The sequence below is a fragment of the Pleurodeles waltl genome, chromosome 3_1 (assembly GCF_031143425.1).
Source record: "Pleurodeles waltl isolate 20211129_DDA chromosome 3_1, aPleWal1.hap1.20221129, whole genome shotgun sequence".
NCBI lineage: Eukaryota > Metazoa > Chordata > Amphibia > Caudata > Salamandridae > Pleurodeles > Pleurodeles waltl.
The window spans coordinates 1,277,105,701-1,277,132,419 of record NC_090440.1 but is presented as its reverse complement, the minus strand read 5'-3'; the positions used below and the strand labels follow the sequence as shown (position 1 = coordinate 1,277,132,419).

At 42.5% G+C, this 26,719-nt stretch overlaps 1 protein-coding gene across 3 annotated transcripts in view; it reads right to left on the bottom strand.

Moving 5' to 3' along the window:
• Positions 1 to 3,283: 3,283 nt before the first annotated feature.
• MRAS (muscle RAS oncogene homolog) overlaps positions 3,284 to 26,719 on the bottom strand; it is a 250,194-nt gene continuing 226,758 nt past the window's right edge. For all 3 annotated transcript variants that reach the window (XM_069224603.1, XM_069224605.1, XM_069224606.1), the window contains exons 5-6: positions 19,931 to 20,010; positions 3,284 to 4,162 (exon numbers count right to left, since the gene is read on the bottom strand). In XM_069224603.1, coding sequence (XP_069080704.1) covers positions 4,063 to 4,162; positions 19,931 to 20,010 — 180 coding nt within the window. In that variant the 3' untranslated portion in view covers positions 3,284 to 4,062. The remainder of the gene's footprint in view (positions 4,163 to 19,930; positions 20,011 to 26,719) is intronic.

Here is a 26,719-nt window from a genome sequence, read left to right as displayed (position 1 = left end):
ACCTGGCAGCAGGGTGACATGCAGAAAAACATTCTAGACGAGTACTTAATGCCACCCAGCAGCAGGTAGCAGGGCAACAACAAAAGAGGGGTCCAGATGCGTCCTTTGTGCAGTCCAGCAGTCCTTCTGGCAGAGGTTCAGTCTCAGTTCCAAAACTGCTCTACCAATTATGGGGTCAGAGCCCCTGTACTTATACTCCAGGTGCCCAGCTTCTAGAAGGTGGGAGAAGTTTCCAGACAGATCTGACCTGTTGCAAGAATGCCTTCTCCCTTACTCTGGCTCCAGTAATCAGTAGGGGGTAAACTAGCTCTTTGTGTAAGGGCAGGCACAGCCTATTCAAGCGTAAAGTGTGAATGCCTTCTGCCTCTCCAAGCCCAGGAAGACCATCAAAATGTAGATGAATGCAGAGGTAATCCTGTCACACCTAACCCTCCCTGTTAGATGATTGTCTGAAGAGTATGCACAAAGTGGCGCTGTCACACTGCCCTAGATGTGGATTGGAGTCTGGTTGCAAAGTACTAGAGTTATAAGCACAGAAAAAAAACTACTTTCTAAAAGTGGCATTTCTAAAATAGCAATATAAAATCCACCTACATCAGCATGCAGGATTTTTCACTACCATTCCAAACATACCAAACATGTCAATGCTACTCGTCACACATCAGAAATTGCCACTTAGACATATGTAAGGGAATTTCCAATGCAAACCTATGAGAAGAGCAGCACTCACAGCAGTGAAAAACGAAATAGGCTGTTTGTCACAAGGACATGTAACACATAAAAATATATGTCCTACCTTTTACAAACAAAGCACCCTGGCCACAGGGCTATCTAAGGCCAATCTGAGGGGTGACCGCGGTGTAGTAAAAAGGGAGTTAAGGCCTTGGCAAGTGTCTTGACTTGTCAAGTCAGTGTGGCAGTAAACTGTGCACGCAGGCCTTGCATTGGCATGCCTGAGACAAGTTTGAAAGGCTACTTCTGTGGGTGGCACAATCAGGGCTGCAGTCCCACTAGTAGTATTTAATTTACAGGCCCTGGGTATATCGCATATCACTTTAGAAGGGACTTATAGGTAAATTAAATAAGCCAAACAGGTGTAAGCCAATTATACTTACAGGTAAATTAAATACGCCAAACAGGTGTAAGTCAATTATACCAAGTCATAGGGGAGAGAGCACACGCACTTTAGTACTGGTTACCAGTGGTAAAGTACCCATAGTCCCAAAGCCAACCGAAAGAAGGTCAGAAAAATAGGAGGAGAAAGGCAAAATGTTTGGGAATAGCCCTGCAGCAAAGGTCATTTCCAACAGGATGCATTTCAAATGAAAAGATGAAAGATCTCCTTTTCACTTTTTAAGTGGAGGTAGTGGTCCCTTGATGTACGACCCTCAATGTTTCTGACTCGCAATTTGCAATTTTTAACGACATGCAAATTGCAAGTCGTCAACACTGATGTACAACAGTACAACACTGTTTACGATTGCCAAATGGGTCACAAGGGACCTGCCTCCTTAATATTCATGAGGCAGGTTGCAATATGTGAGTCAATGGAAATGGCCGGCACTCACAGGGATGGTGGCCTGCTGGGGTCATCAGAGCACCATGTCTGTGACTGCTTTTTCAATAAAGCATTTTTTTAAAAAGCATCCCATTTTCCTAAAAGGAAAATGGGATGCATTTCAAAAAGAAAAATCAAAATGTTTCCTTTAATTTTTTAAGAGTAGGCAGTGGTCCGTGAAACCACTGCGGCCCTTAAAAAATGTTGGCGCCCCAATTCACAAAGGAGAAGGGGTCTGCTAGGGACCCCTCCCTGTTTGCGACTGGGTTACCACCTCCTTTATGGAGGTGTTACAGCATGAATGTTTTCCAACCGCATTCTGCTTGCAAAACAATTATACATACCAGTGTGAGTTGCTATGAGAAAGGGACACTCTAAACAAGTCCCATCCTAATACTGAATCGCAAAAGCAAAATGTGATTCGGTAACAAGTTACAGTGTCGCATTTTGCTGTTAAAAGCATTTTACCAGTCGTAAACAGCCCGGTAAAATGCTTCGTTTATCTGGTCCTAAGTCTCTTACATACTAGAGAATTACAGGGGTCTATTTACTTATTATTGTAAACAATGAGTAATTCATGGCGAAATTAGGAACATGTTTTGAAAACTCTTCAAGCAGCAGATGTATCCCTCAATTTATAATGTTTTTTTGCTTTTCTTTGTCCTAATTCTGAGATTAATATCCTGAATACAATAACATCTGATAAAAAACGAAGCCTCTTTTTATATCATGGTTTCCACCTTCTTCCTATGTTTTACTGTAACAGAACTATAGAACTACGGGGAGATGCATATGTGATTACAGTGAATAGCATCAAAATGACCACAGAAAGACTACATTATATGGATTTTCACATCCTTGTGCTGTTTTCCCAATCACCTGCTCACTTGCAGTGCTGTTGTGTCTTCTATGCGGGGATGACTTACCTCCATCGTTCTTTTAATCTCCTAATTCTCTCACTGCTCTGTACAGAATGAAAATTAACACCGTTTTCGCTATCCACGTCATGGTTCAAGTTTATTTTTAAAAAAATAGGCTTGAATTCCAAAGGGAAGAGGTTGATGAAACAAACTTCTTCAAATACCTGTCCACTTTTCAAACGGAGTACAAAGTAAAAAAGATGTGTTTTTCTCGTATTGAATGGAATCAGTAATGTTGATCATACCTACCCTCCCCACCTCATGTGCCTGTACTTCGAGTAAGAAAGTATAATCCGAAGGAAGTCTTTTGTGTGTCAATTGGGGGATATGAGGATTGGAACTCAAATGTCCTAGTTCTAAAATCGGTACTTTGGCACGGCTGTGACAACCCTTTTGCTTTGCTGCTGTTAAGAAACCTCAGATTCATATTATTTATTGGAAATGTAGCTATCCAGTATCACTGCAGCGTTTAATGCTGGGGAAGAGAGGGTTTCTAAAAGTGCTGCCAATTTGCGCAGACAGGGGGTTGGTTGATAACAATTTGCCCACACTGAACAAGCGGAGATGCTGGTATTAGAACTGAAGCCACCCGTTTCGAAATCCAACAAGTTAACAAATTAGATCATACGTACAACTTTTGTGTCCCCACCCAAGTCTGCACTAACCATTGTTATCAAGTGTTGACAATCAAGGTTATCTTTAGTTGCCTTTTAAACCAACTCAGTCCTACTTTTGAATCCGGGGACAGTTTCTAGGTGCACTGTCGTAACCTTGCCATAAGAATAAGACAAAAAACTACGACTAATTTCTGAAATACAAAGGGTCCAAGGTTTATTTATCACCAAATAAATAACATTTTAGAAAAAAAATAATTGATCTTGCATGTCTAAGTTGTTCATTTTAATGGTCGGAAAAACAATGTTAGTAAAAAAAGACACACACCATAAGCCCCACTGGCAAATAGTTTTTCCTTTTTTCACTCGTTTCTCCTCCTTGTCTTTATGGGTTATGTTCTTGGCTGCCCTCCAGGGCTTGACACAATTTCCGAAGTCCCTGAGCGGCTGGAATTCATTTAGATTTCTTATGAAACTTACGTTTGACTCCCCCTCGCACAGCATAAAAAGCCTTCTGCGGAGAGGACCTGGTTGTCTCAGTCTTTATTTTTTATTTTTTTATCTTCATTTGAGGTAGACCCTCAGATCTCAATCTCTTAATCAAAGCGATTTTTGTTATGTCACATTGGGTTCAATAAGTGGTCCCCATGGGGACATGTTGGCTATTACCCTGGAGGGTTCAAGAGAGAATGTGAGAAATGCCAGGCACTGGCATTGAAGGAAGAAATGTCATCCGCTTTCCCTAAGGCCCCATGGGCCCGCCATCCAGTACAAACGTTTTACTTCTCATGATACAGGCTGAACTCAAGAAACGTTGGCCTCAGTTCAAGTATGCCGCCTTCCCTGGGTCAGCGGAGCTCCACTGCGGGCGCCGCGGTTAGAAGTGTTACAGTGCAGTTTCAGGCAGTACAGTGCGTCACCAGTTCTCCTCAGTCCGCGTGCACAACAAATAGCAGGCCCCAGGGAGCCGTCACAATATTGCACACTGTAGTCTTTGGGAAGTCGGAGCCCGGTCGCCGCGCCATTTGGATTTTTTCTTCTTCTTCTGGCTTCTTTCGGGAATCTGTTGTCTACAAAATGAGAAAAAAAGGAGCATTAGGAACCATGGTATTGTGCTGATGTGCTTGAAATCAGTTCTACTGAAAGCCAGTCATGCAGCCAATCTGCGAAAAATTAAGGGCAATCAAAGCTTTAGGGGAGTGTGTATTCTGGTATCTTAAAGGGACTTCATGCAGTGCTTAATTTGTGCCTGTGTTCCCGGTGCAGAGCACCGGCACTTATTTTTGAGAGATGGCACTTATTTTCCTTCCTCAAGCATTTACTGCGAGCAAAAGACACATATGGGAAAGAAGGAGGAAGAGAAAAACGAAAAAGCTTCACAATGGGAGAAAGCAAAAACCTGCAAGAGTGAGCTAAAGGGGCACGGAGTGTCTTCAAATGGACTGAGGAGGCCCGAGATGGCTTCAGGATTACGCTACCTCAATATTCCTTGCTCGCACATTGAATTGCAGCAGCCATGTGTTTAAGAGGAGGGCTTTGGGCACTGGCACGTTTTTATTTACAAATTAAGCGCTGACTTCATATCTTATAAATGAGGCACAGTTCAGGGCTGGACTGGGAAACCAAAGCAGCCCTGCCAAATTTTGTCAGAAAACCCTCTGTTGGGTACATAGCGAGTGAGCCTGACCACTACCACTACTATGAGGCCTGGGGGGATTCTCCTGCCAGTTGCGTAACAAAACCTGAGTGGGCCTCTTAGCACGGCACTGGCTCCTGTATCCCTCTCTGGAATCACCCAGGAGGTCTCATGCCAGTGTACTGTGCTGCAGGGGCCTTTGTTACACCACTGTTTCCCACCCAAGGAAAATTTGGAAAAAAACTGGCAAAAACTGTGAATTCTACAACACAATTTTCATTAGATATTTAATTGTATTTGTTTGTAAGCACAGTAAATGGTGACCTTACAGAGCACCAGGATAAAGCAATCTTTATTGAGGCTCTTCAATGATTCCCTCACCATCACACTCTAACAATGCCTATCATCTCTCTATAGCTCCTGTCTCACATGTGCTTCATTTGTTTTAAAGCGCCTCTCATACCAGTGTGGGGTGTTGGAGCACTTTACATCACAGACACCTACAGAGACAATGAATCACATGAGTAAATCAGGGAATAGAAAATGCTACATAAGACAAAATGGACTACAAAGTGCAGGATTCACATGTCATCCATACTAGAAGACATTTTTTAAGAGTGCTTGGTCTGGGGGAGCTAAACTCAAGACTCAGAACGTAACAGTGGTTAGGGTAGACTTTACCAATAACAATGTATTTCTACCCAATAAACCATGCCAAATTAGGATAACCATAGACTGGGAAAGCAACTTTCTACCCTATACCATGCTGGCTGTATGCATGCAGCTCTTTGATGCCAGTTTGTAGCTCATTGTGCTGGATTATGATTGTAACTTATGAACTAAACAGTAACAAAAGGAGCTCTGCGACAGAAGCAGTATCCCACTGAGCTATGCACATAAAATACCATTCTGGCATCTGCATAGTACACGTTCTTTGCAGCAGGCATATTAACCCTTGGCGCTACCTTAGAGGAGTCAAATGTGCCACTAGACAAAACTGTGATCTCTCTTCAGCAGGTACATTAATCACCAGAGTTATCTTGGCACTTTTATTGTTGCCTGTAGAGGGACTGTCACATCCTGCTTTCTGCCATACTTCTGTGATACACGACACGTATAATGTATTGTTTCCTTTGTAGACAGAGAAGACCGTCACAATCTGCTTTGTGTCATGTTTTTGTGCTGCACCTTAGTCACCGTGTCCAGTCCTGATCTGTGATGTAATAGAATCCTGGGCCAACTGGTGTTTCACTTGTGGCAGTTGGGACAGAGTCACCTTGGGTTGAGCTATTGTTTGAGCCATAACCAATACATATTTAATTTAAACTTATAAATACAAATGTATATAACAACAACAGCTGGAGAAGTCAGAAGGGACCAATCGAAAAACATAACCCTGGTAAGTTATTGGTTGCACTTGATTCAGAAAGCTAAACACCAAGATGCCTTGTCTGAAGTGATTCTACTGTCAACGTGACTTCCACCGTATGGATACCGGAAAGGAAAGTCTGATTGATAGTGAGATAAAAACTGGATTTTCTTGCCTGGTGGGTGGACACCTCTTGCTGTACTCTTCCTTAGAGTGAAACTTGAGGGGGAAGCCCTCCCCTTGCCTCACCAACTGGTATACATGCCTCAAGACAGCAGTGAAACTACAGCCAGCCCAAGTCTTTCATGGGATGTTAGGTTCCCTTTCATCTCCATCCAGGCCCATCGCCTAGCTTTAGGTTTGGTGGCAGTTTCACCATCATTTGGCAAAGAGAATGAGGGGTGGGAAGAGAGACAGGCTGACATTTCCTCAACAGATGTTAACATGCCCGTGTACTTCCCCTTTCTAAATAATAAATTAGATGACTTTGAAATCAGGTGAGTATGAGAGGTATAATCCTAAATCCAACAAGCACTTAATTGCGATGGAAGACAAAAAAGATGGTGCCTATAAACTTCTGAAGAACGCCTGAGCACTTGACTTTTGGGATAGGTGGAGAATCCCAAAAGTACTAGTTAACCAGATCTACAAACTCTTCCCCGACTTTGGTGGCACGTCAAATTGGTGGTAACTTGCACAGCACTGGCAAACTATGTTGCCCGAAACACAAATGTATTTGCTAGGTATTTTAATCACTTTTAGACATGGTCCTAAAATATCAAGCAGTACTTCTGTGAACGCTGAATTTTTATTAATAAATATACATGTATTTTGGATGATGAATCTGCATAGAATTTGACTAACAGAAAATAATATGTGACTTAGAAAATGTGCCCACTTGAGTGGCTGTCATTAAAGTACGAAGTGTCAATAATAAATGCATATTAATTGAAGGGCCTAGGTTAAGGCTGTTGCAATAATGTGATATATTAATGATTTTGCAATATATATTTGCTTTATTAATTATAGGCCTTAAGTTAGCGAGGTTTAGACCTAGTTCTGCACAGCCTCATAATAAGCTGGCTTGTTTAAATAATATTGTGCAGATGTATGTCTAGAGAAGTCAATGCATGTATTATTTTCAGTGATTTGACCAAATGTTAGCAGATGTCTTTAACTTTCTCATGAGAACTGCTTGCTAGAATGTCTTGTATTAGTTATTAATACATTGAATAGTTTGATGCGTGAGACAGCAATGTTCCCAGGAGCTAACAATGGATGCACTGACTGGAGTACGGATGGATACAAAAAAATGTTACCTGACGAGTCTGACGGTGGGAACAGGAGAAGAGGAGCCAATCATCGACATGTGAAAGACAGTTTAGTTATAGCTTAGATTTGAGCTTTTATTTCTATTGGACGAACTGTGAACGTATGATCTTTTGACCAATGGTAATGTGGGAAGTTCTGTAGACGATTTTACTATCCCAACTGCACAGAGAAGAAGCTCTCATTTCATTCTGTCCTAGGAGCTGAATAGTTCCTGATGACTTTATTTCTATCCTTAACTTTATTGCTTAAAATTCTGATGCTGAATGCTGATCCCTCAGACATTGCAAATGGTTTGGATAGCTTAGAGTCCCTGTGTCTGAACCATTACCTTTCACTGCCAGTTGCTGATGCTGAATGAGCTGATGTCCAACAAACAAAGATAATCGCAGCTTGCTGATGCATATGAGGAGAGGTATAACGAAATGCTACTGTTCTTGCTGTAAGCTTGCCTTTTATTTCTAGGTACCAACCGCTATTTTGATAGAGCCATAGCTGGATGTTTTCCAAATTTATGTTGACTAAAATTGTTTTGCATGAAATCCAAACATGCTAATCAGAAGGTTAGTGAGGAAAACCCTGAAATGTTAACTGGTTTCTATTATTAAAAACTAATGTTGCTCAGTTGCTGAACCTAGATGTATGCTTTTTCTATTGCGCAGTTATTTGTGCTGTTGATTTGTACTGAGTCTCTCAAATGTTTATTTATCAATGCACTAGTTAAATTGAGATTCTTTAGAAGATTTGGTCAACCAGTGTTTTTCTTGCATGTGTACCAGATGATTCTGAGACTGATTTACGTGATATTAGCATTGTTAATGTAGGGAAATAAACATTCTAACTTTTACATAAAGGTGTGGTTCTCCATGGCCAAATGGGCCATGGTGCATGAAGATTTCTGACTCCAAAGGCATCTGAATGTTATTTATTGATGTTGTTGAAACACTGTGCCGTAATTGGGATTTATGGTGGAATTACTCTAAGCGCAGTCAAAAGGTCCACCCCTAATGTGTGCCCTTATAAAATAATGATAAAAGACCGAATAAGGACCGATGCGCTCACACTTCCACCTAGTTACTGGAGTCCAGGAACCCCAGGTATGTGTTACATGCATATATTCAAATTAACTTTTTAATCTCTAGGCTTAGTGCCACACTCTGACGTCTATATATGTGTAATACATGCACCTGACATAGCAAAGCATATTAAATTCTATTACAGTCAGAGCTACAGTGGTCCAGAATAGTCAAATTAAAGCACAGTTCACTCACTTGCATAGGAAATACATATAATCAACTTTTCTCGTACTGGCTGATGTGGCTCATCCTCATATGTTGTTATTGTTCTCAACAGTCTTCTCCCTCAACCAGGTCCGGCGCAGTCCCTCCCTCCCTGGCAGAAACTCAGAAGTCTACTCCACTTGCTCCATGGTGGTAAGCCATCAGCAGTGAGGTACTATGGAAACGTGACTGGTGCAAAGTTCAACACTCCTAAGCCTTCCTTAGGGCTCACTTAGAGATTGGCATGGCTTGAGTCTGTGGCTGGGAAAACTGTGACTGTCTGACTTGCCCGATGGCCAAGTCAGACGCCCGGCCCACCCAAGGACAGAGAAATGAGTCCTATCCTGGCTCTCAACTCACCCAGGAGGGTATGTAGCCCCATCAGTGCTGACCAACAATACTTCACTAATTTATTACCTAACCATATGTCATCATCAGATCCTAGTTCCTTAAATTTCTCTCCATCTTCTGAGCCTCATGAAGACAGGTTGCTATAATTAGGAGGGCTAAAGGTATCTGCCTGTTTGTGGCTCAGATATGGTCTAGTTCCAGACAGTCCAGACCTTGGATCCACAGGGATCGAGATCTCTAGCGTTGAAAAGGGATCTTGTCTAGCTTTATTAGTTAGAATAGAAGATCTGAAGAAAAGAGGGAAGAGCAGTTGTCTGTTTCCAGTCTGTTTCAGAAGAATTTAACCTCCCAACTATCTGCTCTGTTAAATCAGATTGAAGCAGGCAGTCCAAAACTACCCCATGGTTCTTGGTGCTGAAGGGTCGTTGATGAATCTATTAGGATTAGCACCTCACCTATGCCACTATCCACTGCCAAAGAGTGATCATTTTAAATGGGGTGAGGATTGATCCTGTTACCGTAACAGAGCTAGAACCTCTTGTCAGTGATTAAGTTTGGAACCTGCTCTTTAGCAACTCCCTCGAAAAATATGTCACCCAACGAATCAATAGAGGCTCAAACTTTCACATGTAAAAAGGGGCAGGAAATGCTTCTGTAGTATGTCACTACTACCAGCTTCGTTTAATTAGGTGTTGAACCTGAAAGCAAAGAGCAATTAACTTCAATTTCACATACATGAGGTGGATACAAACTCCTTTCACAGCCTAGGGTGTAGCTGGCCCTTGAATGCTTGAACACACTTGAATACTGAGTGGCAACACAAGTTTTGTTTTGTCCTTTTTAAATTGTTTGCTTTTCAGTGTGGAATTGTGTGGCATTTTGTGGCATGGAGTGGAATTGTAAGGCATTGTGTGGTGTGCACATATATCTCCATCGCCTTCTCTCTCTCTCCCATCTAATCTGTAGTACCACTGTCACATTTCAGCTGCCCGACTAGCTTCATTAAGTGAAATAAGTGCTCCATGGTGCTTCATGCTGCATGCTCCGAAGCCACATACAGTAGTGAGTGGAAGACACAGACAAAGAAACAAGCCAGTCAGAATGTAACAAAACCGATATTATGGCTGGGGTTCACACAAGCACAGTAGCCAACAATCTTGGACCGTAAGAGAAATAAAGTAACAACATACATGCTAAGTGAGTCTTGTTTGGAGGACATGAAACTGCAGGTTATTTTTAAGGATTAACACAATGTCTTGCAGTGGAACGTTTACATTAGACCAACAATTTCCTTCTGTTATTTTGTTTCCAACAGCAATGCAGTGTCCTGAATCAATTGGGTTTGGGGTCAGGTAACAGTGGGGTTGGGCAGGATAACAGTGGAGGGGAGTAACAGAGGGAGAGAGCTCAGAAGCAACACAAAGGAAGGTGTGAGAATACTGTGAAAGCAACGTGGGGAGAGGATGTGGTTTTATGGACAGATCTGCCATCTTTGAATCTGGGAAACCAGGCTTGAGTCTAGGCGCCAGCTCAACATCACTGTGTCTAAAAAAATGTAAGTGTTCTTGTATAATATAACAGGTGCTATTGTAAAGCACTCCAATACCTTTGGGATTAATTGGCGCTATATAAACAGACAAAAGAAAAAAACAGAATGGGAAGAGTGGGTGTGAAGAGAAGCACAAGGGTAAGCACAATAGGAAGGAGGGCTAGCAACAGAGAGCAACATGACAAGAGATTTATATGGGTGAGGTAATAAGAAAAAAGTGCCTCAATCCCAGCATGAGCAGCATTGGAAGGACACTAATCAAAGACAATCAATCTATACTTGGTCCATGCTATTGAGGAAAGAAGAGGAAGTGAAGCTGGCAGGTGCTGCCCAATTAGGAGACAGTGACAATGAAGCCAATGACTGGAAAACAATGGACATACTCTAAACCCTTGTTGTGTGCAATACCTCTCGGAATGTGTGAGTGTATGACATGTCGCAGGCAAGACCTAAAAAAGGTGCTTCTAAAGGCACCTGACAATAATTTTCAGACGTGCAGTCATCAGGCCGCCGCTGAAATCCCTCCAGTCCAGCCAGTCTAGTGGCTGGGCAACTCAAAACTGAGTGACAGAGATACTGCCATAAAAGACAAGTACATCCCTGTATTGGTGGCACAGACAAGAAGTGTTATGTATGCTTTGTGGAGCTGATATTTCTACAGGTTTTGACACAATGCATGTGTGGTCAGATGTTTCCTTTAAACCACTTGTTCTGAGCTCTTTAGCAGCAGCCCTGTCAATTTAGTGAATCTGAATGCAGAAACATACAGCTTTGCTGGGCTCACTGCCAAGAGAATCCAGGCTTCTTTAGCAGGCGACGCACTCTCCAGGGATGAGAATGATGACGGCATCCCACCATATCAATGCAAATGGAGCAATTAACACCACGAAAGGCTGAGGGATTTCAGTTACATGCTGTTAAAGCAACTTGCACATAGCACAACTGCCTTTTTTACACTCCACAAATGGTTAAGAATTTGCTGGGCAATACACTACAGAAAGGTGTAAGAGAGTGCCTACTTGGAACCTCAAACTAGCTTGCCCGTTCTAGATTTGCCGACATCTCAGGATCCTGCATTAAATCATATTCTAATGGTCTCATTCTCAGTGCTTAATTTGTAAAGGAATAGGTGCAGGCCTAAAGTTTTGCTTAGAAGCCTGCAGCCAGTGCTATTAAATGTCAGTGGTGTCGAATACCAAGGCTACATAGTCTTGATTACACCTAATGCTTCTTTATTTCACTCTTTTTTGGTTCTTTCTCATCCCTTCTTTCTTTCTTTGTCACTGTTTTTCCATCTTTCACTTTCTTCTTGTTTGCCCCTTTTGTATGTTTTTTTCTTGCTTGAGCTGGCTCAAAGTCTCATGTGGAAAAATAAGTGATGGTCCCTAAAAATGATTGCTGGTGCAACACAACTACAATCCACCAGCTCAAATTAACCCCTTGGGTGCCCTGGACGTAACGGTCACGTCCTGGGCAGCACCGCTCGGGTGCCCAGGACATAACCGTTACGTCCAAGTAGGGGTCCTCGGGGAAAGTGCTAGCGCTCACGACCCCCACCCCTGGGCAGGAATGGAAGGGGAATCGCTTCCCCTTCCACCCCCGCCCTCCCCGACCTCCCTGTGGCATCTAATGAAGTCAGCGCGCAATCGCACGCTGACCTCATCAGAGGCCTGTCTCTCTGCGCTGGAAGATCGGAGGAAAAATTATTTTGCATTTGTCCTCCGATCATGTGGCGGGGCCAAGAAAGACAAAGGAAAGGAAAGGCATTTCCTCTCCTTTGATGTCTTTCTCAGCATTTCTGCTGCCCGATCGCAATGTGACCGGGCAGCAGAAATGCCCACTAGACACCAGGGAGTTCTTTTTTTTATTTGTATGCATAAGGGAAGCAGCCCCTTGGGCAAGGGCTACTCCCCAGGTGGGCAAATTATTTTTGGGCCATTTCTGCCACCCCCCTGGGGGCAGATCAGTCTATTATAATTAGGCCGATTTGCCCCCATGGGGGGCAGAAACCCCTGGACATCAGGGATATATATATATTTTTTTGTTTGTTTTTTTATATGTGGGGAGCGACCCCTTAGGCAAGGGTCGCTCTCTGAGGGGGCAAAATTACTCTTAGGCCATTTCTGACTCCCTTGGGGGCAGATCGTCCTATTTCTATTAGGCTAATCTGCCTCCAAGGGGGGCAGAAACCTCTAGACACCATGGATTTTTAAAAATATTATTGAATGAGGGGAGCAAAATATTTTTAGGCCTTTTCTACGCCCCTGTGGGCAGACCGGCCTATTATAACTAGGCCGATCCGCTCCCGGGGGCAGAAACCCCTAGACACCAGGGATATATATATTTTTTTGTTTACTTTATCTTTTTATATATGCTGAGTGACCCCTTAGGAAAGTGTCGCTCTCGCCCTATTTTTATTAGGCTAATATACCATCAAGGCATTTCACACAAGGGGAGCGACCCTTTTGGCAAGGGTCGTTCCCATGGGGGGCAAATGTATTTTAGGCCATCTCTGCCGCCCTTGGGGGAACATCAGCTTATTTTTATTAGCCCGATCTGCCCCCAAGGGGACACCAGCGATTTTTTTTTTTGCGCCAATTTCACGCAAGGCGAGCGACCCCTTAGTCATTTTTCGAAATAAGAGGGTCAGAGTATGGCCATACCCCCACCCCAAATAAATGGGGCCAAAGTTGTTCTGCCCACCAGTGGGCAGATGGGGCAATTACCCCCGATCCATACCCCGGGGGGGCAGAAAGTCTTCTAGATTCCAGGGTTACAAAAAAGTGTGGTGATGGCTACTAACCAGTATGGGCATGGTTATGCCCCCACCCCAACTGAAGGGGGTAACAGTCTCTGCTCTCTTCCCGCACACTAGAACATCTTATCTCATGGCAAGCAAGAGGACATTTGATTATTTTGGGTTTTGGTTTTACATTTGGGCCATGAGAGCTTGGCTAACTCTCAAAATCGTCCCAATTGAAATGTGAGGGCTACGTGTTTTGGACTTTGGGACACTGCCATGCAGAAAAATCCACAAGACCTAGACACATCTGAAAACTAAACATCTAGGTGAATCCAGGGTGATGTACATCACATGCACCCGCACCATTTTCTTACCCACAATGCCCGGCAAACCTCCAACTTTGCTGGAAATCATTTTTGTCCACATTTTTGTGATGGAAATCTTTTTTTTAACTGTCCTTTTCGGCCCACTTTGGTTCCCCCTCAATTTTGACATGTTTTTGGCTCTTCCCTGTCAGAGGCACTTGGCCCACCTACACAAATGAGATATCATTTTTACTGGGAGACTGAGGGGAACGTTGGATGGTAGGAAATTTGTCCCGCTGAGGTGATCCCACCCAGAAATGTGGGGAAAATTTGATTTTTCAGCTTAATTTGAGGTTTGCTGAGGATTCTGGGTAAGAAAACACTGTGGGATCCACACAAGTCACACCTCCCTGGACTCCCCCAGGTGTCGAGTTTTCAGAAATGTCTGGGTTTGGTAGGTTTCCCTGTATGGCTGCTAAGCCCAGGACCACAAATGCAGGCCCCCCCGCAAAAACAGGTAGTTTTGTATTTGATAATTTTGATGTGTCCAGATAGTGTTTTGGGGCATTTCCTTTTGCGGGCACTAGGCCTACCTACACAAGTGAGGTACCGTTTTTATAGGAAAACTTGGGGGAACGCTGTGTGTAAGGACATTTGTGGCTCCTCTCAGATTCCAGAACTTTCTGTCACCAAGAGCGTCCAGTCCAGGCACTCCTGTAGTGTTCTGCTGCCAGAAGCAGGCACAGTCTTCTGCTGCTGACAGCAGAGGACACACCCAGAACGTCACTGGGCTAGTGCCTGCTGCACGGATAAAATAAAATGGCAATGAAAACTTTTCAATGCCATTCTATTTTTTGCTCACAGCGGGTGGGGGGGGGGGGGGGGGGTTGACGCTTCCCTGCCTTTGAGAAGAAAGTGCTGCTGCTGCGGAGCTCCCCGACATGCAGCAATTCCCCTTCTCCTATATTCCATATGCTAAAAAAGGGTACTAAATTGGAGCAGAACTGGACCCATTATTCCATACGGAATTGTCTATTTAGGCTAGAATAACTTGTAACTATACAGTGTAGTGGGAGAATTACTGGCTGGAATCGGTAATCCTGTCCCTCCTGCACAGCCTATCTCATAATCAGGCTTCACATATACTGTTAACTATCATAGTCACTGTGAATTACAGGGAGATTGGGAAAATATCACAACAATATGATGGCATAGTTAGTCTACAACAGTGATGAATTTGAGCCACTGATACAGGTGGGACCAGACAACTAAGCTTTGGGGACCCGCATTTATATTTCCTCATCAGGCTTTGAGCCAGAACAAGAGAGAGTAACACAAGGGGAAAGAAGGAGGAAGAGAAAGGTTTAAAAACATATGAAGGGATGGAGGAGGGACAACAACAATCTGCAAAGTGAGATAAAGGGACAGAGAGGGCCTGGTTGTGGATTAAAGAGGCATGACGTGGAATCAGGACTGTGCAGCTTTGGTTTTCGGTATGCTAACATTCCAAAGCGTCGGCCATTGACCACAGAGCAAGAATTTAGGCCATATTTCTTATTCTTTTATAAACTAAGTACTGGTCTAGATATATATTTCCTAGAAGTGTGAGTGAATATACAACCCAGGAGTGCTTTAAGACATAATTTTACTACAAAACGTGTATGGCACTGTGTAAAAATGTACTTAACAAACTAATAAAAAGTAGAATAAACAAAACTCAACAAATAAAAGTGATTATGTAAGATTTTTAAGTAAGTATAAAGAACATTCATTAAAAGTTGAATACCTTTATTTTAATTTATTTGTATTTTAAGACAGGGTAGAGGTTAGGTATAAAACGTATCCTTAAAGTTATCAATAGATAAAAGGTGAGGAATAGGGCAATGGTTTTTGTCACTATTTGTCCTCTCATCTGGTATACTTTATAATACTTTCTCCACGATAACCAATGCAATGTGAAATGTGTTTTATATCATTACTCCTTTGTCATAAATAAATGTTTCATCATTTTTGCATTCTTTAGTATCACACTGCAAGTATGACTTAACAGCAATCGAAACTGCCAATCTGAGCACTTGCTGACGTTGAAACATTTTCCTATTGCAATTTATACTTCTGAATTTTGAAGCAATTGGGAGTGTGAAAATCAAAGCGACCAAGCGCCGACAGAGGGGCCTTTTTTCCAGGGAGTGAGCCCCTAAACTCCGTTAGTAAATGTGGGAGCCAATAGCAATCAGTGCTATGGATGGCATTTGCAGCATTCTGCAAATTTGTGGAATCCACCCCCACAAGTAGAAATATTCCACAGTATGGGAACGATGCGAGCAATGTGATTTCAAGATAACAAGGCAAAAACATCCTCTGTAGGGGTCTTCTACTATGGTTTGCCCCCACCCCTACACAGTGCAAAGAAAGAGCTGAACGTATTGTGTTTATGTTGACAGCTCTTACGTGGGCGAGTGTAAGAATGTTGTTTCTCGAAAAAAAGCAAAATACGTGGTTTATAATTACAGACCCACCAGAAATACATTTTACTTGGAGAGAAGTTTGATTTCCACACTAGACCTGCGACAAGCACTTACAGAACAGCTGGCAAGGACAGACAGCATGACACTGGGCCTGATTACAACTTTGGAGGACGTGTTAATCCGTCCCAAAAGCGACGGTAAAGTGACGGATATACCACCAGCTGTATTATGAGTTCCATAGGATATAATGGACTCGTAATACGGCTGGTGGTATATCCGTCACTTTACCGTCGCTTTTGGGACGGATTAACACCTCCTCCAAAGTTGTAATCAGGCCCACAATCTTTTAAAGAAGGCCAGATTTCTTCCTCCCTGGCAGAGGTTTATAGTCATGGTTGTAATTGAGAGGACATATGATGTCATTGGTAGACATCAGCTTGCTGGAGCAGCCTCCACCTTCAAACAAGCACTGACAAGCCAATACGCTTGGCTTCTGCATAATAAAAGATTTTGGGGTTGTGTTGGCAACGCTTTGGTTTTTATTTACAGGTCAGATGGCAAACTACAGAGCGGCTGGGTGATTGCGGTACCATGTCGAGTTGCAATTTTCTCTGAAGGTGCTCTTGGGATGCTATGATGACATGATGTGCCAGTCTTTTTTCTGTTTTTAAAGACACACCCCTAAAGCAGTGAGTTTATTTTTGAAAAATGAACGTACAATGCCTCAGATGTGTTTCAGAGCGTTGTCCCCGCAAGCAAGGAATAATTTCTCCTAGTATCTTAATGAGGGCTACCATGCTGGACATGGTGGCCACCGGCAAGGACCAATGAAAGAAGCTCTGCTGTATTTAGGGTGGGCCTTTTGACAGCGCAGAACTGGCGTTTCTGTGACGGATTTCCAAAGACCGAGCCGGCTGTGACCCCGCCTCAGAAAGACAGCAGTTACCCGCCTCAAAAAGGCAAGGGAACTGAGACCTGGAGCGACGGGATACCCACTGATTTCTCTGGCACAAGACCATTACCACCCACTTCTATATGACCTCTTCATTTGGGCGCCAGCTTTTAACCTGTCAGAGCTGGGAGCGTCCACTGATAGCAAAACGCTGGCCCAACTTTAGCTTTAAAAAGCCACTAAAACGTATGTCGGGATATAATGACCATTTAATAAGGAAGTGGTCACGATATTTAGATGTAAAATGAGGTCCAACTGCAAATGACGGTTACTTGAGAGCTATGAATAAAAACTTTGCCATTGCTTGGCAATTTGCTCACAAGAGAGTATCAGCCTCAGGATCACAGGGACCAGAGGAGCAGGCGCCCTTTGATGCCCAGTCATCTTATCTCTTAGCCTGGCCAATAGTCTAGTTTGTAGCACTGGGGCACCGGAAGCTCTGTGCTGAGAGCAGTGTAGAGGAGGATTCAGGAATCTGAACCACTGAGAGTTGAATGGATCATCGCCCTAAATGTATTAACACTTGGCCGCTCTCAAGGTGACTTTGTCTTTATCTTAAAAACAACGTCCTTTGCTCCAATACATGTCTATGAGCAACTAAAGTCGTTATGTTATGTTACAAATATTTCTAAAGCGCACGTACACCAATAGGTTTCATGGCGCTAAGGTAACTAAAACATAACATACTGCACAGCCTTACTCATATGCCAGTCTGAAAGGCCATGTCTTTAAGAGTTTCCTGAAAGCCATATAACACAAAAAGAATCAGATTTCTAAAGGAAAAGCGTTCCATATGCGAGGTGCCAATACCACAAACCTAGAACGGCCACCTAATCCTTTTTTTTAAAGTACAGATGGCGAGAGCTCATAGATTCAGGCCAGAGTCAATGTCTCCAAGTATCAGACTTGTTTTTAATAATGACAATCTCTGTCTTCTCAGAGTTGAGTTTTAATTGATTTTCATTCATCCAGTCACAGATAAATAGCATGGTGTTTTGGAAGGAGTTTGCACATTCAGGAGAGCTGTCGATGGTAAAGATCAAAAACAAGTCATCAGCATAGTTGTAAACTTTAGCCCTCCTTTGGTTCAGAGAATGCACCAGTGGATGTATGTATTAGTTAAAGAGATGGGTGGGGCAGGTAGGAACCCTGAGAGACACCGCAGGCCAAGATGACCTTAGATGAATAAAAGGAGGAGAGTCTGACCACCTGCAACCAGTCCCTCAAGAAAGACTCAACCCAATCTCGTGCAGTGCCCTCGAGACCAGCGGCTTCAGCCCGGGCGACCAGGATATCATGATGGACGTGTCAAAAGCCACTGAGATCAAGAAGCATAATTACCTGGGAGACATCCCTGTCTGCCGCCTTCACATTTGTAACTGAATGTGTTGACATATATGACAGCTCACTGAATTAATTTACTCAAATGTATTGTAGTAGGCAAAATGCCCCCAAAAGACACCACATCCCCGTGGCAAGTACCTTAAATCATTCAGCGACAGTAGCCCAGCTCCAGACATAGGTAGAGGCTAGTTTTCTAATAACATCACTGTAACTGTCCCTTTAATCAATAGGTTCAAGCACAAGCCAAAAGGAAGCCCAACCTGTAACTGCAGCTGAAATGTAAGCTCCTTGTGTGTTGAAGCATCAAATTACCCCCCTCCCTTTTCACACACATACACACACACACTTCAGGCGCATTTGTCTCTAAATCTCTGGTTTAGGGAATTAAAATCTTTCTGCTGGAATATCGCCCATAACAATTAAGATGTCACAATACTCGATCAGTAGTGTTTTTACTTTTCCGAGCAGCTGTGCTTTGTAGTGGCTGTGCATTTCCATTTTGGTCCTGCTGGGAAGAAAACGTGTGACCAACACCTAGCTTATATTTTATGAAGCTGCTGTGGTTGAAACACCGAGAAAACTTGACAGCATTCTGACTGTCAGCTTTCTCGCATATCTCTGCAGCATCAGTTGTGATAATGATCACGGAGTGTGTGTTCTTTATTTTGTGTTCTATATTTCTGTCACCTCATTTTCGTCTGTTAGGTATCTTGATTATTGTTTCTAAAACTTGCTGTATGTATTTGTATTTATATAGCCGAACGTAGTAATGACGTAAGAAAGCAACGTACATTTTATGGGGGTTGAGGGGAGGGAGACGATCATTGTCTACAATGCCTAATTTGTGAAAGAAAGAATACCAGTCCTCGAAGCTCTGCTTAGAAGCTGGCGGCAGGTGCAATTAAATGTTGGCGCACCAAATACAATGGTTGGTAGTCTTAAATCCACTACCACTCCCCGCCTCTTTATTCTAACTCTTGCAGATTCCTGCTTTCTCCCTTTGTGCCTGTTTTGCCATCTTCTTCCGTATTTCCGCTCTGTGTGCTTTTTCTTCTTTTGCTCTGGGAAATATCTGATGTGGAATAAAAAGTAAAGGTGGCCACCACCGGCAACCATCAGCTCAAATTAAACGCTGATCGTGTACATCAAGTGGGGAATTACACAAATACGTTTTATATTTTAATTTATATTTTTAGACACAGGGGGATTAATTGATTTGCCCAGAACCCGAAGCTAATGTGGTGTACAAAACGTGTCACTTTTAGGCCTCCCCCTACTTTCTTGGTTGCCACACCCATAGTTTACACTTTTGTTAATCATGCATTATGTACACATGAGCACAACGTGACATTTCAAGACCTAAGTTTGATCAGGCACCCTGGAGTGAAATAAAGGGTATCTCTTGTTAGCTCAGCGAGTCAAGGATGAATACAAAGGAGTTATAAGCTAAAAATTGTGCTGAATGGTCTTGTGCTTTTGGTGGATGATTGGAAGGAGTCTTTTGCTACTCACCGGATCACTCTGACGAGGTCATGGAATGCTTTGTCAACGTTCTGAGGTGGCTCTTTGGCACTCGTTTCTATGTATGGAATCTGAAAGGCAGAAGCAAACACAAATTAGAAATAAAGGCCATTTCTAGTCACTTTGGGTAGGAGTTAGAAAGGCTCATGCAGTAAGTGGAGCCAAAAATGCTAAAGAAAACCATGATGTAGAGACAACAAGACAGTGTAGACCAGCGCCCACTAGATATCACATAAACCTGGACCCATGACCTGCCTGGAATGCCTGTGCAGGGTACAGCTACCTGCCCTGTTGACAACTGGTCCTTTCGCTATGAAAGCCTGTACTCTCAAATAGAAAAGTGCGCAACTGTCAGCCAGGCAAAGTGCAATAGCTAAAGGGGACAAAAAAGGGTGTTGGGCATCAGCAAGACTAAGCATGTTGCCCTCACATACCTGGCAACATTTGTAAGTAGAAAAGAGGGAAGTTAAAAAAAAAAGTAAATCTAGGGATTCCCTTTTTTGGACGGTAAGAGTAAAATTTAATTCAGAATGCCAAAAAGTAAATCTCAATCCCAAATGCAGTGCTATCAGTCGAGTGTAAATATACTGTAATTTGGAAACAGTTCTTTTGGTGAAAATCTAGGCTTTTGATGTGGTTAGTTAGTCAAGTAAAAGAAAAAATATTTTTTTGTCTAAGGCATTTTCTTTCCTAGATTCACCCTGCTTTTTGCATCCATCTGAACATATCAGCAAAGCAGCACAGGCGAAGGCATGGGCCAGACACATGAAAGCGAGTTACACATCATGCCTCTTGTTGAGATTATCAGTACTTCACTTTTTTGGTGGACTTTACCAGATTTTAGGAACTAAACAGATGTGTTTGCCTTTTATCTGTAGGCCTGAGTGTTGGGACCATCAAGCCAGTACCTCCCATTTATGAAAAGCAATCCTTGAACAAACTGAGGAATGTGCTTCTAAAGAATGTGCTCCTTAATTAAACAAAGAAAGGGCGGAGAGTGGACAGTTTTCTTTCAGTTTTATTATTACAGTGTCCGACAGTGTGAGACTTAATTCATCCAAGTGTAAACATTGAATATAAATGATCTGCTCATAAACATCTGTCTCCAAAGATATTTCCACCTTGAATCTTGGCGAATGAAATTATGTGACAATAGAAGATCTTATTATGCGATCGGGCTGACTAAATTACACAGTATGAAAAAGCTAATTATGTGGCATAATGTGGTACAATGTATGGCAGTACCATTTCACTATCTTATCATTCTAATATACATTTATAGTGGACGAACATTTCACCCCATAAGTACCAATTTAACTCCTGAATCCAGCAACCATCTAAAAGTGACCAGATAACCTTTTTAACTGGTCTGTCACTGCGCAGCACCTCGGGCAGAGCTTTCTTTAGTAACTTTTGATCCTTTTTAGCGAGAAACAATTTTTGTTGAACTCTAAAAATTATGAAGGACAATGGGATTTGGGGACAAGTGTGGTAAATCCATATTTATGCAGATAATGCAGCAGCCACAGAATTGCATAAATCCAGTGGCCCTGGCCTTCTAGAGACATTACACAAACAGTAGCTGCTAGTGCACGTTTTCCACATTCGCAGCTTCACACTATACTTTCCTCTTCACAGACATTATGAAAAGAATGTCAAGAGAGTTGCACCAGCCTCAGGCTTCTGGGAATGTTACGTGACATATTTAGGACATATTGCTAGGATCCTACTACTCCCCTATATAATAATACATAGGATACAATTCCTCACTGTGAAACCGAGCCCTTGCGCACACTTTTCTCTTTTTTTCTCTAGGAAAAACATATTTCCCCTTGACGAAAACTCAATGTGGGGCATATGTCGTTCCGTTCCCACCTTGGAATAGGTCTTTACAACCATTTCCATGGCGGGAAAGTATCAGATGGGAGCTTGAGAATGCCCACGAACAAACATGTTTATGAAGGACATTACCTCTGTGAATAGTGTCTCATTGTGTTGTGTTATATACATTTATACTCAGTGATGTTATGTTGTTCCATTCTGAACAGACCCATAGCATGTAACTATTTGTTTTGTTATGTAATATTATGCAATGTGATTTGGACAGTTATTAAGTGCTCTAGAGATAGAACAAAGGCATGAAATGTAACTAGAGAGGGAGGCCAAGAGTTGTTGATCAAGTGTCAAATACAGAAACACGTAAGCAGCCAAGGGGACATCTTGAGGATTTTAGGGACCCTGTCCCAAACGTATTTTTTTTTTGGGGGGGGGGGGGGGGGGGTGATCAGAACAGCTTTGAATGTATGACTCAATTTCATTTCTTTCATGCCATCTTTGGCCAGGTCTTGACAGCGCACAGGCAGACTCGTCCAAACTCTAAATGTGTTTACATCTAATAGGAAAAGTGACGGTGTGTTTTCAATATTGTAACAAGACAGCAGCTCACGAATATTACTAAAAATAATACTACTAAAAAATGACTAATAAATAAATAAATAATACTAATAATAAATTACTAAAATTACTAAAAATAATCTCTGTTGCACCCTCTAGTTTCTCATATGTGAGGTCCCTGTTTTGAACTAAAACACTTTTTATGGCTGTTGCATGAGACATAAACATTTCACCACAAAATGTCTGTAATAGGCTCTCACTCATCACCTGCATTAAAAAGAAATTCACGAAAACGGTATTTTAGCGGAGCTGTTAAAGAATTATTCAAGTTCATCTATGCAAAGCTCCCTGCAGAACAGAGCTGCTTCCAACAGGGGGCCTCCTGAAAGGCCGGGGGTCCTGGGCCAGAGACCATTTTCCCTATGCCTTAAAACGTCTCTGAGCACACATATTTGTGACAAACTAATCAACTGTCAATAAATGTACTTCAGAAGTAAATAGCTTTAACAAGCTTCCTTAAAGTAGTGGACCAATGTCCATGCTAATTAAGAGGAGGACTGAAACCTATTAGTATGTGTGAATGTTCTTTACATCGTTTAAAAAAATATATAATTTAAATTTAATCAGCTTGCATAATGTATTTCATACACATACACAACAATTTGTTAGACAGGTTGTACAATAGAAAACATTAAATGCATGTGCAAATCTAATGTGATTTTGTCCAACACTGAACGCATCCAAAATTTTCTAAAAGAGCCAACAACATTTCTAGGAACTATGCTGGCTTGACAGCTCAGCTTGGAGAAGTCTGTGTGTTACCATAGATACCCTTATCACCTCCCACGTTAAACGTATTGCCTGCAATGGTTGGGAAAGCGAAAAGCAAGGAGTTCCATTAAAATTCTAAAGTCATATATTCAGAACTTATGCCACAAATATTTATGAAAACAAAATGGATGTAATTTCCTTAACGTGGAGACAATGAGAATGGTAGCACAGATCCCAAACTGCCCATTGTGTAACTAATCGCCATCCTCTTCTCACGCTAGATACTTGTGCCACCTAGTTTATTTTTTACGTCTCTTGTGCCAATAGTTTAGCATGTTAAACCTGTCAGCTCTTTGCATGGTTTCCCATGTATTTTTGCTTCTGAACTCCTGTTTTTGATCCTGTGCTGAATTTCGTTTTTGCTGGCTTAAGGACTCTGGGCACTTTACCACTGCTGACCAGTGCTAAAGTGCAAGTGCTCTCTGTCTAAATTGTATTGGTGATTGGTTTACCCATGATTGGCATATATGATTTACTAGTAAGTCCTTTATATAGTTTACTATGTGTGTCCAGGGCCTGTAAACCAAATGCTTCTAGTGGGCCTGTAGCACTTATTGTGCCACCCAAATGCGTATACCTGTAAACATGTCTCAGACCTGCCAATGCAGTGTCTGGGTGGGCAGTTTTAAACTGCCATTTTTACCAGGCAAGTGCACCGCAGGGTGGTCCCTACTTGTTGGATGGGCCGCGGTTTATAACGCAGGCCCCAGCTTTCCATTGCAGCACGTAAGAACCACTGTTGCGTGAGGTTCGAGCACCGCATCACCGAAGTTCATGATGAACCGCCCTGACTCCAACACAGCACCTGCTTCATAGGTGTTAGCTTGAAGCATTGCAGCCTGACTTTTGACGCATTAGCGCATCATTCTGGGCGCAATTTCCTTCATCGACACAGCCCCACCGTAAGGAACCAACGCTTCATGCCCCAAACAACGCATCAGCTCACCTGTGGCAGTAAGGAACTGACACATCACCTCCCCTGCAGCAGAAAGGAACTGATGCATCTCCGACTCTTTCGAAGCATCGCCCCTGCTGCCCGCATCTGCATTGTTTGTGACGCATCTCAGATACTTTGCCTCAGTCAAGTGCTTCATTGATTTCAGGGAACTACAATAACATTTAATCTTTTAAAAATTATATCTTTACTTGTGTGTGTTGGATTTTTGTCATTTTGGTCTCGTTTTACTCGGATAAATATTTACTATTGTTCTAAACTGGTGTGGAGTATTTTTGAAGTGTTTTCACTGTGTTACTGTGTGTTTCTATCTATACAAATACTTCACACATTGTCTCTGAGATAAGTCTGACTGCTTGAGCCGAGCTACCAAGGAAGTGAGCAGTGGTCATCTTAGCTGTGTGGCCCCATTACCCTGACTATAGTGAGGGTCCCTACAGGGACAGGGTGCAAATCACTGCCAACTAGAGACCCCATTTCTAACACTGATATTAATTTTATGTCCCTTGTGCTGGTAATTCAGCACTTCAGAAACTCAAACATGGCTGCATATGTTGCAGTGGTTTATCAATATTTATCCTTCAACAATTAGATTTATACTGCTGCCTGTATGTATGTATGAATGGATGTATGTTTGTATTATGTTTCCAGTGTTTGTATAGCAGGTACTAAGCTGAAAGGTAGCAGAGTGATGCACAGGGCTGTATCTTGAGGGCAGCACCAACAGCAGCTGCTTCAAATGCAGACTCCACCATATTCTGCCTGCTCAGCCGCATCAAAACTTCTCTGACTTCCCCCCACTCATAGCACTATCTTCCAGCAGGAGAGAGGATTTCCCTTGTTTCCACAACTTGGGCGATGATCACAACAGATCAATGACCCATGCATCTGATCCCAAAGAGATACTCCTTAATCTTTCTGCCTCATCCCAAGGGCCACCCTGCTACTACCAAGACATGGTTTCGATGCATGCTTCAATTTTGAAGGCAGAAGCCACTGACCTGTAGAACAAAGGGGCCATAGACATGGAGCATCTGGAAGAAAGCGATACAGGGTCCTTTCTATTTATTTTACTTCTTGGTTCCAAGAAGCATGGTAGTTGAAACCCATCATGGATTTTCGACTTCTGAGCTTGTTTTATCCACAAGGTAAGTTCAAAACACTCACAAGAATTTACTGGCCCTCAATACTGGGGACTATTTGGTGTCACTCGATCTTCAGGACTTATTTTCCATTTTCAAAACTTCATGCTTGCAGGTGTTGTCTGAAGTTCTTGGTGGGCTCCAAGTACTATCTGTAGACAATTCTTTCATTCAAACTGATGACTACTCCAAGTGCCTTTACCAAAGTACTGGTGGTTGTGACAGCTTCACTGTGACGGTCAGGAATCCTTCAGTACTTTTGACGACTGGGTATAGTTGGGCCCTGGTGCTGGTCAGGGAACACCTCAATGACTTTCCTATGGTTTGAGCTTTATCAATAACATCCAAAAGTCACACTCGTCTTCGATGCAGAGGCTGACCTTCACAGGAGTGGCACTGGACATTAATCGTAAGAAAGCTAAGAAGGGCAAGGTGATGAAGGAAATCATCTCATACTGAATCATGCTATATATCAAGATCTGCTACACCCTTCACGGCAAGAAAGACCCCTCAGAAGGCAATCATGTCCATTGAATTAGCGCTACGGCTGTCCCAGCAGCTCTTTCCTGATTCGCCCTGGAAAGCCTGATAGTCATCTTTGCATACTACAGCCTAACACTACTGAGTCACATCTTGGCATGTGGTGATGGGCACTTTGCATAACCTGCGTGGCATGAATTCCTTGGTTAATTGGTGAAGTGAGGAATGTAAAGAAGCACATGTTACATGACTTTGGGTAGTGATATTTTTGGAGGATACATAAGTTCCCCCAAAGGTTTCTCATCACCTTCTCACCTTCTCTAAAGATTTGAGTGTGTGACCAATAAGATCCCAAGGTATGCAAGTGTGCAAACATTGATGGGGCACTGAAAACGTTTAGGAGCTGATACCAATGCACTGGTTGTTTCCTAACATATTTTGGTTTTGTCATGTTCTCACTCGAGGCTGGAACCACATGGCTCTATGTGGACAGTGCTGGAGCACTATTGCTGAGGAAAAGCTTTTTAGGACAGTCTGAAGCCTGGAGGAGATCATTCTTGCAGTGAGGAATGTGCAGGAAAATGATGTATCCACCAGAAATCTAATTACTGAAGTGAAGTAACTTTTTCTTTAGCAGCTGTGGGGGGTAGTGGTCACTTGTCACAGAGCTTACTGAACCCTGATGCCAGTGCTTTGGAAAGCACCTAGCACATTCATCACCAGAATCAGATGAAACAAACAAAGGTCTGGAAAGAATGGATGCAGACTAACTTTTGAGGTGGTAGTTGTTAACTGTGAGAAATACATTGTTTGAAGGTACATCATAATTTCATTTTCTCACTTCTGAGAGAGTTTAATGTTAGCATTTAAATAACCAATGTCAACATTTTGAATTATATGTTTTATGCTTGATTCATTCTGAATTATACAGCTTCCAAAACATTGTTATCCAAATAGAACCACAATCTTGAGTCCTCT